Source organism: Apostichopus japonicus, chromosome 11, assembly GCF_037975245.1.
Source record: "Apostichopus japonicus isolate 1M-3 chromosome 11, ASM3797524v1, whole genome shotgun sequence".
Classification (NCBI taxonomy): Eukaryota; Metazoa; Echinodermata; class Holothuroidea; order Aspidochirotida; family Stichopodidae; genus Apostichopus; species Apostichopus japonicus.
In genome coordinates this window covers 22,541,951-22,562,255 of record NC_092571.1, presented here as the reverse complement: position 1 = coordinate 22,562,255, position 20,305 = coordinate 22,541,951, and the positions used below count along the sequence as shown (strand labels likewise).

Sequence of the window (20,305 nt, the reverse complement as noted above, 5' to 3'; positions counted from 1 at the left end):
CCACCCACCCAACTTCCTGTATAGTACTGTACGCTCATTCCACGTATATTTTACCACACGAATGTCTTTTATTGTCTTTAAATGTCTTTATTTGTCAAAAGGATACCTTCTTCAGCGTGTGCATTGGAATAATTTGTAATAGCTTAGTATTCTCAATAACAAAGCTTAAGGAATCTGATAAACTTAACGTGCATGGGCAATATTGGGGATTTTTAATATTACATATCATACCATATGACGTCACTGTAGATTCATATGACATCACAATATGATGGTTTAATTACATTGGACTGAACGTAATGTTATGCTCGAAAAACGAGTAACTTTTCAAAATAAATCACTTCTGTCCGTCAACGGAGATTCAAGACAATCGCTGATTGTTGGGCTAGACAAATCCACTATCATAGTCTTTGGCATAAATTCAAGGCTGATGCTATGTGTCCGCACAGTACACGATTGTCGAGCTACGCTTGATGTGTCGCTGAAACCACGCCTTCTAAATTGATCCTGTTTTACAAAACAGCAACCACAATGCAGCATTTCTTTCCATTTATGGCGGACTTCTTTACGCAGAAGACAAAATAGTAGAAAGACAATCACCCCGGTGAATGAATTACAAATGCAAAATGCAAGAACAAACACGAAGTTTCTGCCCTCTGTGGCGAAGAACCCTATAATCCACGTAACTCCAACCAAGATGGCGATCGTCATAGCCTGTTTGGCTTTAACAGTAGCGAAGTCTAGTTTCTTTCGATCTCTACGCATCATTGTAACCTTAGGCCTTGTGAAGTTGATGCGGTAAATAATCAACAGAAAACAAACGACGTTGAACAGCAAAATGGCACCTATCGGTATCAGTAGAACGTAGTAGAACGTCAATCCTTGTTGTAGAAAACAGCTATATAGGAAAACAGACATAAAGAAATATATATATATGTATATATATATATATACATATATATATATATATATATATATATATCGTGATTAAAAATAGATTGTTATTGTACTTAAAATTATGAAGACAAAACAAAAGAAGATCAAATGATTGAAATGGTAAAATAATCAATATAAATGTATGAAAAGAGGTTATAAAGCGTAACATTAAGCTATTGTGCACGACGCAAGTTTCGCAAAAAGGGTTTATGCGCTTGAAGAGTTTGCAAGGTTTGAAAAAAATTAGCCAATTGAATGTGGACTATCCATGGAATAATTCAGCTTAAAGAAGAAGAAACTTTCATTCAAAGTTTCATTTTAATAATTTGGAACGCCAAAGCAACACTATATCAAAATCGTTTTCTTCTTTGGAACGAAATTTGAGCTTTTAAAGAAATAAGAAAGCCAACCATTATTGCTCAATTATTTCTAGTCTGTTGCCAAATCGAATTGTGGTTACAAAGATGGTACACATCCTGACCATATGGATCGGACATTGCATTGCAGTACAGGTTTAAATATTGGTTTTCAGTGTGTAATATTAATCTATAAATAAACTTTGATTTCATAAAACTATGGTATATTCATTTTTGCAAGGCTGTGAAACCACACTTCATGCTTATTGACCGACGAGGACCCCACCCCCTTACTCACACTTCTCTTCCCCAGCATCCTGTTGGTAATTGATAAAAAAGGGACATCAACAACATTTGGAATGTAAATGCTGACTTTGAGACTGAAATGGATATTAAATTGCAATATGTTTCTTATCATATATTAATGATTCTTGTTTTTTGACTCACTATTTTTGTAGTTCATAAACTTGCCGATCTTCTCCAGATATCAATAGGGAAACTGCCACGATTACCAAAGGACAACCTAATCAGAAGAAAAACAATCAAGAGAAATTACTTAGAACAAATTATGGAGGCGCTCAAGGGAGTTGTTTGCGACACCCAATTTGAAAATTGACACCCGCGAGGAGGAAGGGTTTGGGAGGGGTGGGTGGGGTGTGAAGGAAGTGTGTGACAGGTGGGGAGGGAAAAATAAATGTAAAAAAAATAAATACAAATATATATAAAGGAATAAACCTAAGATATCAACGACCGGAATATTTCCCGTCCTTTGATATGACAATGTTATAGTTAGAAGACTTAAGAAAGTTATAAAAAAAACTTGGGACAAGTTATATTTGGTAAAGTCAATGAATATATCATACCAATGGTCTATTTTCTGAACGTACCTCATCTGTTATGAACGATTGTCACTTACCCCAATCCCCGACCACACACCCACCACCATCCCCATCCCCATCCCTTCAGGCTTACTTTCATATATTAGTGCCAAAAGGCCTTTCCTCGTCAAAGTATCGTAAATAACAATCCGAGAGATTTGAACAAAATCCAAAGAGCTCATTTTCCATAAATCAAAACAGTTTACTTACCCCATGCATATGCAGTGGACCACGGTATGAATTTCCTTGCACGGGGAAGACCATTCATCGTTTGAACAATGACAAAATACATCTGTAGTGCTTCTACGCTCGTCCAACAGATGTAGGCTAACGTGAAGAAGTGTAACAGCGCCGCCACAACCTGACAAGTGATTGGATGAGTTACGTAATCAATGCCAAAGAGAAAGGTAGTATAAAGGCAGAGTAAAGCGAGAACCCATTGTATCAGGATCAGCTGAGCTGTGGTGGGCATCAATTTCCTAAGAAACAAAACAAAAAACAAACAAAAATATAGGTGAATGATTTGATCGGAATCAGCGATAAGGGGCCCCCGGAAGGAGTTTCATACGAAGGGGAAAGACCGTGGCGGATCACTGTAGGGTGACCAATCGGGTGGGGGAGGCTGGACAAACGATCTGTTCAGGAAGAAGGGTCCTCTCGTTTTTGACAAATTCACGGTGCTTATATAAATGCAAAATGGTGCTATATATCTCTCGCGAGGCTTTAGAAATAAATTTATGTTGAAGATGTTTCCAAATAGCCTATTAGATTAGTCTGTAAGATATTTATGCCCTACATGTTTTACGATGGATTCAGACATTATGAAAAACTAGATGGTAAGGAGACTTTAAAAAGAACTATGATCGATGGCATGTTTGGTGAAGAGGGCGTAGTGAGGGGGGGGGGGGGGGTAGCCTCACATTTTCTTCTGAACACCTCTTGTGATGTGTTATGTTCAGATTGTTTCATTGCTAACCCATTGCATGAATTCTAAGATATAATTTCCTAGCTGTTTGTTGAATAACTTCCATATATAACCAAACTGCTTGCTGTACGAGACATGAAATATATGCAATAACTCACTTGAACGTTAAATAAGTCAGTAACGTCAATCCAAGACTCAGAATCGATAATGCACATCCGACTTCAGTTATCCTGTCCAGGATCACAGGGTGTGATTCGTCGACCGGCATCTGTAGATGGTGACGTTAATATGAGTATTCATAAATTGAACTTGTTTAGCCTGAACGAATCAGCCTAGGTCTCAGATTTGATATACGGTAAAATAGGTAACATTTACTAATGAATATTTTGTATTTGTTTACTTTTCGAAAGAAAAGTCGTGTTACACTGTTAGGCTCGATAAGCTCAAACCATTCTGAGAAGAGTTCGACTGGTCTAAACTTCATCAAAGCCGTTTAAAACTCGAGTCGACTAAACATGAACAGTTCTGAGTCGGTCACCTGACGCGACCTATCTACTTCGTACAGAAAATATGACAACTCGAACGACAACTGATCGTCTGCAAAGGACGATAGTCTGCAAAGGACGATAGTTCCCTATGGCTAGTAACACTGCATCATGCATGAAAACAAGTAAAGTTGTAAACAGAGAATAACTGCACGTACCCCAAAAAAAGAACTTACCATTAGGACTGCGAAGTTAGTAAGGTGGTTACAATGACAAATAACGTGTTCATCGGTTGCCATGGAGACGTTGCAGCCCTCTTTAGACCATCCACCTTGACCACTATTCAAAACAAAATCCCACCAAACGCAGATGCGGCTGCCCTGAGAAGTTGCCTTTTGTATACAAGAAAGAGAGACATAGTATGTACAATGAATGACATTAAAATAACCTACATTGTGAGAAAATCACGAAATACAAGTTTCGTATTCAAAGATTATCACGTGACATAATTGATTACGTCATTCTAACTGTTACTCTGACGGATTAATATGTTTCAATGATATGTTGTGAGATACTGTACCATTATGTTCTGTGACGATTTGTTGTTTTCGTCTTGTTTTGCTGTATCAGTTCGTATAGTGATATTTTGAGAACGTTTACACTTGTGACGTGATGGTGTCGTTCTCTATCATACAATGTGTGATGTATCATCGTGTCATGACGTCAGGTGTCGTGAAGGTTCGTGTCATGTATTGTCGTGACGTGACGGAGTGTGAGTGCAAGCCTAGGCCTGAAGTGACATGATGACATTTACAGTATATCTCCTTAAAGAATATAATAAAACGTCTTTAACTAGTCTATCATTTTACCTTTGGTACTTGAAATGCTAGTGAAACCACGTTGCTGAGAGACGTAACCCTTTGTCCACCAACAGTTACGTCTAGTGAAGTAACGCGACTGGTATTGAAGGGTCGTTCCATGCTTAAATTGGTAAGAGGCCCCGCATCGAAGAGACGATCGTTTGAGAAGACGATAAAGTTAACTCGTATGTCCGTCTTGCCTGTAAAGAAAATAGAAAATCTTTGCAGCAAAACTTGTAAAAATAAAGTTTCTTTCTTTTTTCTTCTTTTACATTTTTCATTCCCTATCAGCTACTAGGAAACATCATGTACCATGTACCGTGCAGAAGATATACGTAGTCAATGCACAGAATTCTAATTATAGCAAAAATCCCTGAAAGAAAGACACCATTACCAGCGCCTCATGAGCCTATTTTTACTCATTCCCTTTTAGGACTGTGCCTTTGTGATCACTGACACAAACCCCAAAAGGGATACTTCTTTAGTACAAACTCCTAAAAGTAAAGGACAGGCATCAGTAGGCCCATGAAAAATCAATTGCCAAACTGAACCACATTTTAAGCGACAGACATTAAAATAGCCTACGCCAGTGGTTCAATTACTTTTAGTCCCACGAACTGGATCTACTTATCTCCACCTCTCAGAATAGAATGCATGAACGCTAGCTTGAACTAACAAACTCGGTGTTAAGACAATAACTTAATATATCTCTGTCGGCCGTGCCCGAAACTTTTTCCGACCAGTTCGGAAGAGTCCGCCGGTCCAGCAACATGTTGTTGCGACCCAAGTATTGATCGCGCCCCATAATTTGCGTACCTTCGGCCTACGTCATCTCTGACCACGGATGGTGACGATATTAGTCGTCTCCCTCCTGGTATATGGCAGCACCATGCTTATATACAAAAGAGTTCCTTTATACTGAGAGTACCGACAACTTAAACTTAGGCGCCATTTTGTTTCCATTTGTTGGACGTCTCACTTACTCTGTACACAGGTGTAAAGGCTAAGTGAGCAGTACATGTTTTGTTTTACAGCAAGAATAACTAATATGCAACAGGCGATACTTCCACCAATGACTTACCTGTGTCATCTTCTAGTAGAGGGAGAGCTTTTCGTGGAACAAAGAAACCGGCCTCGACGCCATCTTGTAGTATTTTCTGAGATTGAATATCAATAGGATTATGGCCCAACTGAGAAGTAGAAGATCCTGTAGGATAAACTTGACCGAAACTCAAGAAATTCCGTGAAGAAGATTTGGCATCTTTCGAAGTATTGATTCTGAAGCTAGAAACCTTCATATTCTTCGAAACGACGTGAAATTTGTTACCACCGTCCAAATATATGTTGTCCAATATTTGATTAAGGCGCTCACTTATGTGACTGATATTCGATAATGGCGCCAATGTGGCTGTGTCAATGAAATCACTTATGTGGTGAATAACGTCTACAGCGATCTGTAAATGAAAAACAAAGAAGGCATGAACTATTATTCCGATAGATCAATTATAAATGTAAAATAATTTACAGCTCAAAAAAAATTGATCTTTCAGTTTATGGGTTTTAATTGACATTTAATTAAGCAGTAGTAAAAAGGACATCTTTCTTGAATCTGAAGTGGTATCCATTTCTGATTATTAAACAACTAGGACACATCCGGCATTAAAACAAAGATGCTTTTACTAAAAGAAAGGCGAAAAGTGATTACAATTTGTGAAGGTTTCAAGAAAAATGAGTCAGAGTTTTAATTGCAATTATTATACAACAACCCTACTGCATTTTTGGGATGTATGCTTAAATTGTTTCAAATCATTCATGCCACTTAGTGCAGGCAAGGGCGGCGGAACCGGGGGCACAGGGGCACGTGCCCCCCCCCACTTTTCCTCAGATTAAAAATGTGCCCTTTTTCTACATAAAAATTGTACTCTTGATCACCTTATTAGGGCAGCGATATTTCAGTCAGAGATCTAATCCTAATTTAGAACTATGAATTTCTGTTGGTCAAACTCAAAGCTCTTTCGAATGGAAAAATATTGTTAAGCTCTTAACAAAACTAAACTCTAATTCGGCAGATTCCTGCTTTAGCAATTAGCATGATTTCACCTCATTTTGTCTCGAAAGAAAACTTGCTCCTTGTTTCCCAATGTGCACATTGGATATTGCAGTGCTAGTATGCATATTTTCCTTGAGGGGCGGGGGCGTTGATGGAGTGATATGTATACGCAAATAAGATAATACAATAAGAGTTATAAAGGGTACTAAATATCAGGCTGCATCAGTCCAATCGAATTTCTGCAAAGTGCTCTTTGACGTCGGCGCCCCCCCCCCCCCCAGATTAAAAGTGCTTCCGCCGCCCTTGTGTGCAGGTATCACATGCATATTCAGTGCATTGGGTGAATTTCTCATTGGGCCTTTAAAGGAATAGTCCAGGCCAAAATTTCTTTTTGATATGTGACAGAGGAACATATATCTAAGCATTCTATTGAAATTTGTTTGCTGTTTGCTCCAAGTTCACTTTTGGTACGAAAGATGGCCACTTCAACTTGTCAATATCTCAAAAACAGTACATAGAAATTGAATGTAAATTTTACCAGAATGCTTAGATTATGTTCCTTTTTAACATATGAAAAAGAAATCTTGACCTGGACTATTCTTTTAAGTAAGTTCATTTGCTATAGCGTATATAGTAATTTGCTCTCACCTTCTCAGGAATATGACGAAACAAAGAGATATTCTGCATAATATTCAGTACGTCATCTACTTGTTGTTGCGTCATCTCTCCTTCATTGACTATCGTTCTTCCAAGGCGATCTACCAATACCGGTAATCGACCTTTCGGCGTTACTGGAAGTGACGTCACGATGACGTTTCCTGTCACTTCCGGGTACTCCGGCGTATGTGATTTTGTTCCTATGGCCGTATCTTCAAAAATAGATGAAGTTTCAGAAGAACCACTGGATACATCATACGAATCGATGACTCCATAGGCCGGCTCAGATACACTTAGTGATGGGGGCGTCCTTCCTGATAGTAACGCTGTATCCTCAAACCTACCCAATTCTGTCGATTTTAGTAACAACTGTTCTGTTGTCTGTCCGTCTGTAAATGTTTGTACATCTGTTTCTGGTACAATGCTTGGTGTATCTCTCGAAGCGACGAGAGCTGTCTTGGTATGGACCGCGTCGCTTTCTAACCCAGGTTCTGTAGATGCTGAGGGCGGTGATGCTTCAGTAAATATCAAAGGTATTGTCATCGTTATAATTGGTGGAAGTACCCCAGCTTCTCCAACGATTTTGTCATGACCTACCAAAATGGAAGAGGAAGTATGAGGTCAATTAAATATAGCTTTACCATGGTAAGATAAAAAAAATGAATAAAGTATTCTTTTAAGCTTGGTAGTATTGATTATGATTTTGTTTCTTTGTTTCCGTAACACTCGTCCCCCCCCCCCCCCCGTTCCACTTTGGTAAAGGAAAAGTGCCCCTTTCAATTTTAAGGATGACATGCATTGGATAAATTTAGAAAACTCTAACCAGAGTGTCCTTTCCCTTTTCATGAAGAAAACGTACTTACAAAAATTACTGCTTTGTAGAAAAGAACATTCAAATGCTGGAAAGTGTGATACAGAATACACGAAGAGTCATTTGGTCGGGTGTTTTGAGGTGATTTTTGCGGTTACCTTCTTCAAGACAATGTCACTCCAACTGCCTTAAGTTCAAGCTTCCCCACCCCTCCCCCACCTCCCCACCCCCTCCCCGTCATTGTTGAATCCTCTTAATGTCTTTGCCTCTGTGTTTAGAATAGATGTGCCTTTCTTTAAGTAGCGGATTACTTCCATAGGCATATCCCTTTAAGATTAAACGGCTTACCTGGAATTTTGACATTATAGAAAGGCCCAGGCAAGCAGGCAGAACGTACGATGGAGTTTGGTCTACTGAGTATGACGTAATCAGCTGTATCGATCAATCTAAACTTCATACAGATGTAATCCATTTGTCTGTTCGTTAGGACGTCAGGGTTAAAGGAGTACTGCATGTCCGTAAATGAAAACTCGTCACCGACGACAAGTCCTTGTCCACGAAGATAGCTCGGAATGACGTTTCGTTTGATCGAATGACGTTTCCCACCAACAGAATGGTGATCACTCATCCAAACGATGATCCTCCACAAGGGATTAAGAGATGGAGGGACGTCACCGCTGACATCTCTATCGTAATCCACAGTAGCATTAATGCTGAGGTTTACTGCATCCCCGACAGTGAGGGTTGGAATGTAACTTGGCTCGTAGGTGAATGAGAGGCCATCGACCACTATACCATCTGTGTATCATAGAGAGATAGATGAAAAGAATTTAACGAAGATGTGTTAAAGGTATGCTGTATTGGCCCCAAAATATGCTAGATTTTCAAATATGGTCACCTATTGTCAAAATTCTGAAACTGTTTTTATTACAACCTTCGAGGAAATTTACCTCACCGAGGCATTCAGTCATCTTATGTGTTCCTTAACAATGTCTGAGAACAATTTAGAGAGTAAAGACTCCCAGGAAAGTACTTTTTGAAACTTCTAGCAATTATAGTTTGCTATAATTTGGGGTCTATACTGACTACCTTTAAGTGTTTAGATGTTTCGCTTGAAAGCGACTTTTTCCGTTGGTTTAAGTGCCATGTTAAAATCCACACATAACTTGATACTATATAATCTGGGAGTATCAAGGGATATAATGTGGTTACAAACAGTTTAATATACTCTTAATGAGTGAGTATTAAAAGCGTGGCTTTTTTCTTAGTCTGGATATGTTAATTGGGTATATTTGAACGTCATTTTTCCAAGTAGTCTGACTTTTATTTCGATTATAAGCCTTTGTCGTTTTTAATTTAATCAGTCAGTATATTTTGTTTTGCTTCTATGATAACCCTTATTTATTCTACATTTCAAACAGTATTTTCACTTTGACATGCATGGTGTAGGTTGGATACAACACGTATACCGACCGGTCATATCCGGTAATAATATACCCCGTCAGGAAACAGAGGTAGGTTTTGAAAATATGAAACTTTTCTGGCTTTGTTTCTTTCGTAACTTTCGGGTTCAGAAGCATTCTAGAATTACTAGAATATATCCGTTACACTTTCACAATCTTCGTCGTGTAAGGAAGTATTCTTAAAGTTGATACGAGATAACCCAGCAGGACGTTATACGTGTCGGAAATGACAACTGACGTGGCCCAGGTCGGGGCCAACAGTTTAAGACAAGACTACTATAATTTGGCTTGTCCGACTAGAATGAGTAATATATATACCTAACAAAACATTATCTTTTGATCTGGTTTTAAATTGATAATGAAACATAAGCGACAACATCGTATATCTCAAGGGCACTGTACTACATACATTCCTTCCCTACATTCGCACCCATCAAATCAGAGCCCCTTTTGTTCCTACCCCCCCCCCCCCCTTCCCAACCCACCCTCTCCCTCTTCATAAAGACTTAATCACCATGTTCAGTAAAACATGACTTTAAACGCTATATTTTTGGTAACATTTTAAAGGTAACAAAGATGAAAAATGTATTGAAACGTCAACATCGTTAAAGTATATAAAGTATATACAATTCTCCATGAATTCCTTCGCAATTTGTCCCAAAGTGAATAATTTACAATATGTTACTATGCCAACCAACATGATAAATGAGTCTGGCATAGTCTGTATAAGAGTTACCGCTGACTCTATAATGTGTTTGATATGACATCACTCTAATTTGCATAACATGACGCGCATTGCTAGTGACCTACATATAGAATATATCCCAGCAGGAAAGCGACATCTCAAAAACCACAAAAACCGAAAACAAAACTCAAAATGAAGATGAGCATGGCTGCAACACTTCCTCCCAAATCAATGAATGTGAATCATGGATAAAATTTCTCTTGGCGCAAATTGAAAGTTACGAACAGTTCTGGCTCTTGTCTCTACTGTTATTGGTATTATGAATGTACATAAGGGTAGAATCCGGTAATTTCGCGTGTTTCCGAAATTCGCATACTGTGTTATCCATAATGTAGCTGCACGGATAGACCACGTATATAGCTGCTAAGGCTGTGTTCGTTAGTCAAATTGTAGCCTCATTTTCACACACAATTTTAATCTGCAAAGCCCTAGCCAAAACGGCCAAAATTTCCACAGTAAAACTTACAAACATCTAATTTGTATCTTGAGACAACATTATTTCACTGATTTAGCGCGATTATACAGTAAACTTCGACGCATGCGCGAAGTTACGGATTTTTCCTTGCTTCATTCCCGACGGTTACAAAGTATAATCCTTTCTAGTTTTGGCGGAATCTGGTCAAACCATTGACGAAAAATCACATAGCTGAAGTATAGAACTAAACCACAGAACAACAAAATCAGCGAGATTATTATCACCGCTATCCTTTGAAAAGAACATTAATGTCCTTCCTATCGCGAATTTACGGTATACCGGGAGTGATGGAATAGCGGCTGAACTTAATGTACAAACTAGACCAAAATATTACTGCATGTTACAGGATGTTTCTAATTTCTCCTTCTTTTCTTAAGGTCTTCTTTTCTTTGGGTCACTTACAGTATTCAAAAGTGGGTTTATTTCTCACTATTTCTGTAGTAAAATTAAGGATCTCTGAGGTATAGCATCAAGTACACCACTCTGGGCGATAAAACGTTTATTAATCTTTAGAACTGTGAAATGTTTGGGATGAAACCGAATGATATGTAAAGTGACTCTTAATGAAAACTCACCTTTGCAGACTGGGGCGTGCTTGCATGATATTATCTGTGAAACATTTAACGTATCATCACGGACGCCGAACGATGTACACAGATACTTTATCTTTCTACACGGTGTAGACCACAGATTTAATTCATAAACCAGATCAGAAAAGATGAATGGATAATAAGAGTTCAATGATTTTCGTTTTTGAGAATTTGATAGCATCTGTAGAACGAAGTAAAAGACAGTATAAACAATCAAAACTCAAGAAAAGGATGAAACAGAAGAAATAATATGATTGATGCCAACACACTTTTGAAATACAAACTATATGTTTATTGTCTATTCGTGAAAATATAAGCCCATCAAGCAACACTTAACACTATAGTATTTCAGCTCATTTTGGTTTTGGTCGCCAGTTTCCAATTCTCAAAAATCTACCGGAAATAATGTCCGAATAATCGTTCATCTTTACCTATGCATTTAGTAAATAATATAGTACTTAATGAGTTCACTTTGGAGTTGGAATCACAAAGAGCATATTATAGTCATATACGAGATAACACCGCACCTTATAGCTTAATAACGAATGGCACGCGAGATCACACCCTACTTAATACGTTAACCATATATGATGGCACACAAGATGACATCTCACTTTATATTCATATACGATGGCACATAAGATGACACACTACTTTATAGTCATATATGATAGTATGCAAGATGACATCTCACCTTATATTGATATACGATGACACACACTACTTAATAGTCATACATAATGACATACAAGATGACATCTCACCTTATATTCAATACGATGGCACACAAGATGGCACACTACTTTAAAGTCATAATTATTGCGCACAAGATATAACACTACGTTATATATGATGGCGTACAAGATGACATCTCATGTTATATTCATATACGATGGCATACAATATGACACACTACTTTACCATCGTATATGATGCGAATATGACATCTCACCTTATATTCATATACAATGGCACAGAAGATGACACACTACTTTATAGTCAACTATAATGGCATACAAGATGATATCTCAAGTTATAATATATACAATGGCACGCAAGATGACACACTACTTTATAGTCATAATAATAGCGCACAAGATGACACACTATATTATACTAGTCATATATGATCGCATACAAGATGGCATCTCACCTTATACGATGGAACACAAGATGACATACTACTTTATAGTCATATATGATCGCATACAAGATGTGACACCACTTTAAAGTCATACATAATAGCACAAAAGATGACACAATCCTTAATAGTCAAATGTAAAGGCACGCAAGATGACATCTCACCAGTACATTCATATACGATGGCACACAAGATGACACACTACATTAATTCAAATAGTACAAAATTTGTTTTAGAGAATGGTCTCACCTGTTTTGCGTAGGATATTTTCTCTCCAGTTCCATCTGGTCTTTGGCTCATCCACATGTCAACTTTCCAGCGATGGTTTGATGTCACGTGACCTGTTAGATCGTCGTATTCGTTATGTATAGTCAACTCTACCGTAATGTTATGGCGTTCCCCGAGAATGACTTGATGCGTGTCTGTTTCCATGGTAACATTGACAATTCGGATTCCTTTAAAGAAACAAAATATATGTACACGTTCATTACATATATATGTATGGAACATACAGAACATTACTTTACACTGTAGACCCCAGTGTCGTGCTTGGAGTGGGGTGGGGAATAATTATATCCACCTCCCCGACTGAGAGGATACGGGCATGGACCTTTATGGAGGGGACAAGAGGTGGATGTTGGACATTTTTTAAAGAAGGGTGTGGCCCTGGGCGCGTTGTAGCCGACTTTCAAGTAAGGTTGTCTAGAAGTCCTTCGCAGTAAAATATCAAACTTTTAGACGTCAAAAGGTCTATAAACGCAATGCGAATATTTCAATGTGAGGCTGAAAAAGGTGTCTACTCATACACTTCTCTAGATCCGCGCTTCAGTGTGTCCTGTGCAATGAGGAGTGATTTAAATGAAAGAAATCCCCGACTAAACGATGGAGATGGGCCATGCAACATCCTTCCCTTCCCCCCCCCCCTCCCTCCTTCCCCATTGTACTTGCCATTGAATTTCTTGAGTGTATTTGGCTGGTTCTGTAGTATGTTTATGTAATATCTGAAAACGCTAATGAAACACAACAGCAGTTTAAAGCCTGCATAATAACATCAGAACCTCATGATAATTCGAAAGAAACCCAAAGAAAACAACATACACACGAAACAAAAAGATCACTAAATATGTATTAAATCTTACCCTCGGGAAGATGTATGACAGCTGTGACATTAATGTTAGCGAATGAAACCATCACTACAACAATCAAAAACAAGTTCAAGTTGATTTTATCACGTCTGCAGCTACTTGACTCCATGATAGCCATTCAATCAATAATCGAACAATGATAAGCGATATGAACCAAAAGTTCAAAATGTTTATTTTTCCCCTCAGAGTCTACTTCCGATCAAAACTATTAACAAAACTCTTTATATGAAAATTGATTGTGTCTGTCTCGATTCAGGCAGCGTTATTTTGCAAAATATTTTCTTAACAAAAGGCAGGCATACTACCATTGTTCCTTTTGGAAGCCGAATTGTTTTACGAAGAAATTTCGTTGAAAAGATAAACCACAGCTGAAGGTTGAAAACTCCAAAATTGTGTTCCGAATGGAATAAAGTTGACCAAAATTCAACAACTTTCCATTATCCAATTTTTGTTTCCGTACAGAAATGATTACTACCGCCGCACAGTTCCTAACCCAAATCAAGTCTGTTCACAACAGACTGACAGATAAACTTAGCCCAAATCGGTGAAACGACAAACCAGTTTCTGTGGAAAATTCTTGCGGAGAGCTTCTTTCCGAGGACACGAAATTAGACGACGTAAACGATTGAAACCAATTGTAGGATCCGTCGACAATTATTTGATTCAAATCTTCCTCTGAAAAATTCTCTTAAACCAATATAAAATTAGAAATTTAACCTTAAAGTTGATGTAGGCCTAAACTTATGAACGAATTTGAAGTTTTTTTGTTCTTCTAACGCATCACGATTTGCTTCTTAATTCCTTCGTGGAAACCGTCTTTTAATCCATTTTGTTTCACAAGAGGAAAACAAGAAATGTTTCGCTCACAGATCTGACTCAACTTACAGGATTGAACGAATTTTTTTTTAAACACTGAGAACTGTTCTGATATAAACCTTTGACATCGTCTTTCACGTTACCACAACTTTACCGGAAGTACGTCAGTTTAACTTGAACTTTGATGAACTGGATTGTTGCTAGCCTTTGAACGTTGATGACGTATGAATAACAGACCACGTGACATGAATCATCGTAGCTGTTTGAAGCAGCTGTGAGTTTTTGGTCGCCAATTTGAACAAGCTATACCGAGTTTACTTGAAAATATGTCGACAATTGATCAAAAGGAAGATGCTCAGAGGCGGCGTGATCCAGGATATAACAAGGAAGGGGTTAGCCCTGCGGTCGTTGAAGCCGACTCCCCGGCAAACAAGCAATTTTGGATATGAAGAAGATGCATTCTGAAGCATATTAAAGATATAAGTTAAAATTAGTTATACGCGCATCAGACTATGATAAAAAAGGGGGAGGGAGGGGGGGGTGGCATCCGCGCCTGCTCCTATAGATTTATTACACAAAATGAAGGTGAATCACCGGTTATAAAATGAATTAAATTTAATACTCAATATTTCGCCCCCACGGACCCGTCCTTAATACATTATACAAGGTATGTAAATAGCCAATTGAAACTTCTCAATCAATCTTGACTTACCAAGCTAATAATTTACATTTGTCATTAAAATTAAATTTAAATTAAATTTAAAATTAAATTTAAAATTAATTTAAAATTTAGATTTTACATTTGTCATAGACGATTTTCATGAAAAGGGAAAAAAGAAGACACATTAAAACAAGAGAAATATGTAAAACTGATAAAAGAAGACCACGATGCTCTTTACGATGCAATATTATTTATATTATATTTCTCTATTTACAGAATAGTGTAATCAAATTATGTCTGTACCGAATGCAGAGTGACCTGATCAGAGGAGGAGCATGAACGATCAACATGCTTGATCCATCGTTATACCACGACCGTCGGTAGTCCGTTCACCCCCCCCCCCACCAACACTGACCCCCATCTACCCCCCCCCCCCCCCCTTCGTTCTGTACCCGAACCACGCCACAATCTATTTTCAGACTACACCAACGGACTACAGTGACGTATAGAAATAATTCTTGAAATTTAACACTGGTACCATGCAGCAAATGTCTTTACATGGCAACACCCCGCGATCCCATCTCGTTCATTTGATATTGAAGCAACGTAGAGAGATGTTTTTCTAGCGCAACTCTGCCTTGCAGGATGGTGAAGCAATAATATTTCAAGCAAACAAAACGTATATTCAACTTTTTTTGACAGTTAATTTGAAAGTGACTATTATTGAGAAGGAACGTTAGCTGATAAACCTTTTTTTTCTTTTTAGTATAGTTTTAAGAGGACACAATATTTTGATACTTAGATCAACCACAATTCCGACGGCGGCTTTTATTCCTGTGTATACAGTTTCACACGGCATCCCACTGAGTAAACGAATAAGTTAAAACTACCCATTTCCCCTAGAAAACCACAATAATCGTCAGGAAGTCATCGAAATTCAACCTCTTTGGAAGTTGTTTACTTACAATATGTTATGTGAAATGTAATATAAGACTTTCCCATTCATATACATTCGCACGTATTATTGGGGTTAAATGAAGTGCGTCCCCACTATAAGAGAAAAAAAAACACAAAGTGGGAAGGAGGAGGGAGAGGGAGGTAGACTTAAAAGGTGGCGTACTGCATACATAGTTCAGTTCCCAGAACCGTCGTATATTGATAGTCCTGCCCTGAATGGCAGGCCATCAGTCTCAAATCTTGGGGAATCGACATATACCGATTTAAATCGACATATACCAATTTCCTTCGACCTATAGTAGGTTTCTAGCAGCTTAAATTGACGTTTGCTTGGATGCAGGCGAATTACTATCAAAGCGGAGCGCCACCATTTGTTGGCGCGCAGCGTACAAGAAAATTTCTGGTTATGATAGCCCCCCCCCCCCCCCAGATCACCGGAAATGGCTTGAAAATGACCAACCAGATGTACACTTTTGCCTGAGAACCAAGTTTCCCCAATATTTTTTCATTCATAACCTTTTGCAAAATTGTCACCAGTCACACGTCATGTTCGACCTCATCGCATATCCTGTGGATCATTGCTTTTGTAGGTAATTCTACGTAACGCCCCACAATACCCGTCAGCCCCACTTTTAAGGTTTTAAGCCCATTATTTGTTCAGAATTTGAATAATAAATTCATTTCAAAACATACCCATAATGTTGCACAAAATTTCATCTATGGACAACCAATATAGAAAAACCCCCTTCAACCCTAACAGACCGGTCAACATTGCACGAGTAGAGGGAAGTGTGATGAAGAATGTTGGTCAAGGAATTTTCGAAAATTCAGACAAAGTTAATTTATTGGTGTACAAATATTAAAAACCTCTTATAACGGCTACTATAAAATTTCGATATCATAAAAAAAATACCAAAAAATATGCTCGAGGGGGAGGGCGGTCTCCACCCTTCGCCCCCCCCCCTCCTTGGCTACGCGCCTGCGGTTAGAAATCTTGTAGGAAACAGGCCAAATGGAAACCCAGTGAACCCATATCGATGTGGATCATATGTATGATTGTACGTACTTACACTCATTCACAAGAGATGTACAGACATTATGATAATAATCATGAGTGGCATTAACATGCATATATACTGTCACAGGTCACAGAAACGACCACGAAAAGTCATTTACCTCATGCAGAATGTGTTGGATGAAGTTTTAGCCACCGCCAAATATGATTTGGATACTCTCACGCGTTATTTTCTATTTATAGCCGCACACAAAAATTATGCCACTAAAGATTGGGAGGGGGAAATATTAGATACTACCGTATATCCCCATCTAAAATATTTTACCCCCCCCCCCATGATCGCCGCCCATGTATATATATATATATATATATATATATATATATATATATATATATATATATATATATATTAGAGAAAACCAGAGAAATAAGATATGACTCATAATTGACAAAAAAGGAGTGAGTTTTAGAAAATAGCCCACTGATATTCATATACTTTAATAGTTTTCACCCACATAATCTCAAGAGTTCTATTGTTTACAGCCAATGCCTTAGACTTAAACGCATTTGCTCCAACCCATGTGATTTTGAACACCAGGTATCCATATTAACTGGTTATTTCTTGAACGTCGGATACCCCCTTCACTTAATTAGACAGGGTATTTCCAGGGCCGACAAGTTGAGCCGTGAGGACTTATTAAAATACAAGTCTAAAAGTCCCAACACACGCATTCCATTCGTTACCAGTTACAACCCCTTCATCAAATCTTTCATTCGCTCCATCAAACAGGAATTTGCTGTATTTCAAGATGATCAGTCTGTAGGAGAATCGTTTAAAGATGAACGATAGTGATTTTTCAGCGTCGACGAAAAAATACGATTTTATTCAAGAGTATTCTAGTTGGTTTCCATATTACACATGTGAAAATTCAAGTCAATCCGATGTTGGGAAAGGCTTAAAAAAAATTCCTAAACTCGTTGATTTTTTAAACAAAAATTGGGCTTTTCGCGAACAGCGATATGATGATCACGTGATCTACAGTGACATGTGACGTCATTATGATGATAACAAAGTGAGCTCGGCGTAATGTACTTCAGCTGTGTGCACTTAGTGTGTAAGTTTAGTTGCAACCTACGCTATATTGGACTCGACAAACAACCTAAACCAGAGAGGAGATTTGATACACTGCGTGAGACATTTAACGGTCTAATTTTAATAAGGTGTTATTGTTCCTGCTTTTTCTTGTCGTTTTAGTGAAACCGACTGCCCCAATGTAAATTACGGAATAATCGGTCATAGAGCCCAGTGGCGTAGGAAGGTACTTTTGAGTGGGGGGCTGAAGACTGATGGCTGGCCTGGGGGAGGGGTCTAAGCAGTGGCGTCACCAGACTTTTCAGTCTGGGGGGCACAGGGGGGGCAGCAGCATTTGAGGGGGGGCACTTAGGTGGATACGGATCGCCGTCCTGGGGGAGGGGTCTAAGGGGAGGGGGTGCCCCCCTCCCCTTTGGAAAATTTTCGCATACGGAGGATGGGCTAGATGCAAAATGGTGCCACATTTGATGCTAAATTCGATCTGAAGATATCTCCAGAAATTGCTATTTTTGAGGTAATGATTTTAACAACGCGCAGAATTTTACAGAGGATATGAACCACATGCTGTCGATATTATGCCTAACCCTATCAATAAAACCTACATTTGTTGAATTAATGTGTGCATGACCCCCGACTCCTTTCTTGTCCTTCTCGTTTTCTCCCATTATCCGAAAATACGAATTACTGTGCTTCTTTGTCCTTATGAAAAACCAACTCAGATGATGGGAGTTGAATATAACAAAATATATATATTTTTTTTACCAACCCAAATCTCAGATGGGGGGCACTCGGTTTTCCAGGGGGCACGTGCCCCCTGGCCCCCCTTGGCGACGCCACTGGGTCTAAGGGGAGGGGTGTCCCCCTCCCCTTTGGATTTTTTTTTTGCATTTCCAGGTGGCCCCAGATGCAATTTGGTGCAATATAGCACACTTCAACACCCAATCCATTTTGTAAATAATTTTGCATTTTCACCTGGCCTTATAGATGCAATTTGGTGCTCCAAATGAGATTTTTTTCTCATTTGGAAATGAAAAAGGGGTTTTCTGACTCGCGGAGCGGGGGGGGGGGCGGAATGATACTTCCGCCCCCCCATATTTTTGACTGGGGGGCTGGCGCCCCCCAGCCCCCCCGGTTCCTACGCCCTTGATAGAGCCATCTCGGGCCCAATTGAAATTTGCGTGTGGCAAGGTCACTAAAGTAACAAAAGTTTGAAAGATTGATGCTTTTATGCCGCATTATTTATATATATCCCGATAAATGCAACAGTAAGTGTTGGAACTGGAAGACATGTCAGACGTGAACAACCCAATGACTATGTGAGGAGAGAATCCACGTGCAAATTTCAATTGGGGCATGGACGTCGCTTAGGCAGAGTTTTTTTGGGCAGAGATGTGTTCATACCCTCCAAACCACTTTAAATGTAATACGAATAGGAAATGTATGTATGCTCGAGCGAAACAAAACATCGTGTAAGTACTTACGGTCAGTGGCGTCACCAGACTTTTCAGTCTGGGGGGCACAGGGGGGCACCAGAATTTGATGGGGGGCACTTAGGTGGATACGGATCGCCGTCCTGGGGAGGGGTCTAAGGGGAGGGGTCGCATACGGAGGATGGGCTAGATGCAAAATGGTGCCACATTTGATGCTAAATTCGATCTGAAGATATCTCCAGAAATTGCTATTTTTGAGGTAATGATTTAAACAATGCGCAGAATTTTGCAGAGGATATGAACCACATGCTGTCGATATTATGCCTAACCCTATCAATAGAACCTGCATTTGTTGAATTAATGTGTGCATGACCCCCGACTCCTTTCTTGTCCTCGTTTTCTCCCATTATTATCTCAATACATTACATGTATAGAGATATTGTAACAGTAAGTGGGACTTTCTCTTCTCTTAAAAATTTTTCAGCGTCTTCAAACAAAGTTCTTTTTCTCTGGAATTTCCAGAGCAAGAATATATCATATAGACCAACAAAAGTTACTATTTTTTATTCCAGAATTGTATCTCATTCTGTGACTTTTTCACCGATTTATGTCCAAATCGGGCCAATTTGGACTGAAAACACACTTTGTCACACCTGTTTTGCACACGCTCCAAAACTTATGTTTTATGAAAGAGAATAGAATAGAACTGTCTTTCAACAGTGGTATCGTCTAAGATAGGGTCCTATGTATTATATATTTTATTAAAATTTTAAACTTCCATTTGTTGTTTACAGGTAGGTATTAATAAGAATTTTA

At 38.7% G+C, this 20,305-nt stretch overlaps 1 protein-coding gene across 1 annotated transcript; it reads right to left on the bottom strand.

Moving 5' to 3' along the window:
* Nucleotides 1-324: 324 nt before the first annotated feature.
* On the bottom strand, nt 325-14,423 carry LOC139975831 (uncharacterized). Its single transcript, XM_071984052.1, has 12 exons — nt 13,512-14,423; nt 12,622-12,827; nt 11,217-11,412; nt 8,307-8,756; nt 7,139-7,740; nt 5,522-5,894; nt 4,450-4,640; nt 3,817-3,972; nt 3,254-3,363; nt 2,381-2,649; nt 1,740-1,815; nt 325-898 (listed from the first exon to the last, which is right to left on the bottom strand). The coding sequence occupies exons 1-12, from the start codon at nt 13,633-13,635 to the stop codon at nt 328-330; spliced, it is 3,324 nt and encodes a 1,107-aa protein (XP_071840153.1). The 5' UTR covers nt 13,636-14,423; the 3' UTR covers nt 325-327.
* Nucleotides 14,424-20,305: the final 5,882 nt, after the last annotated feature.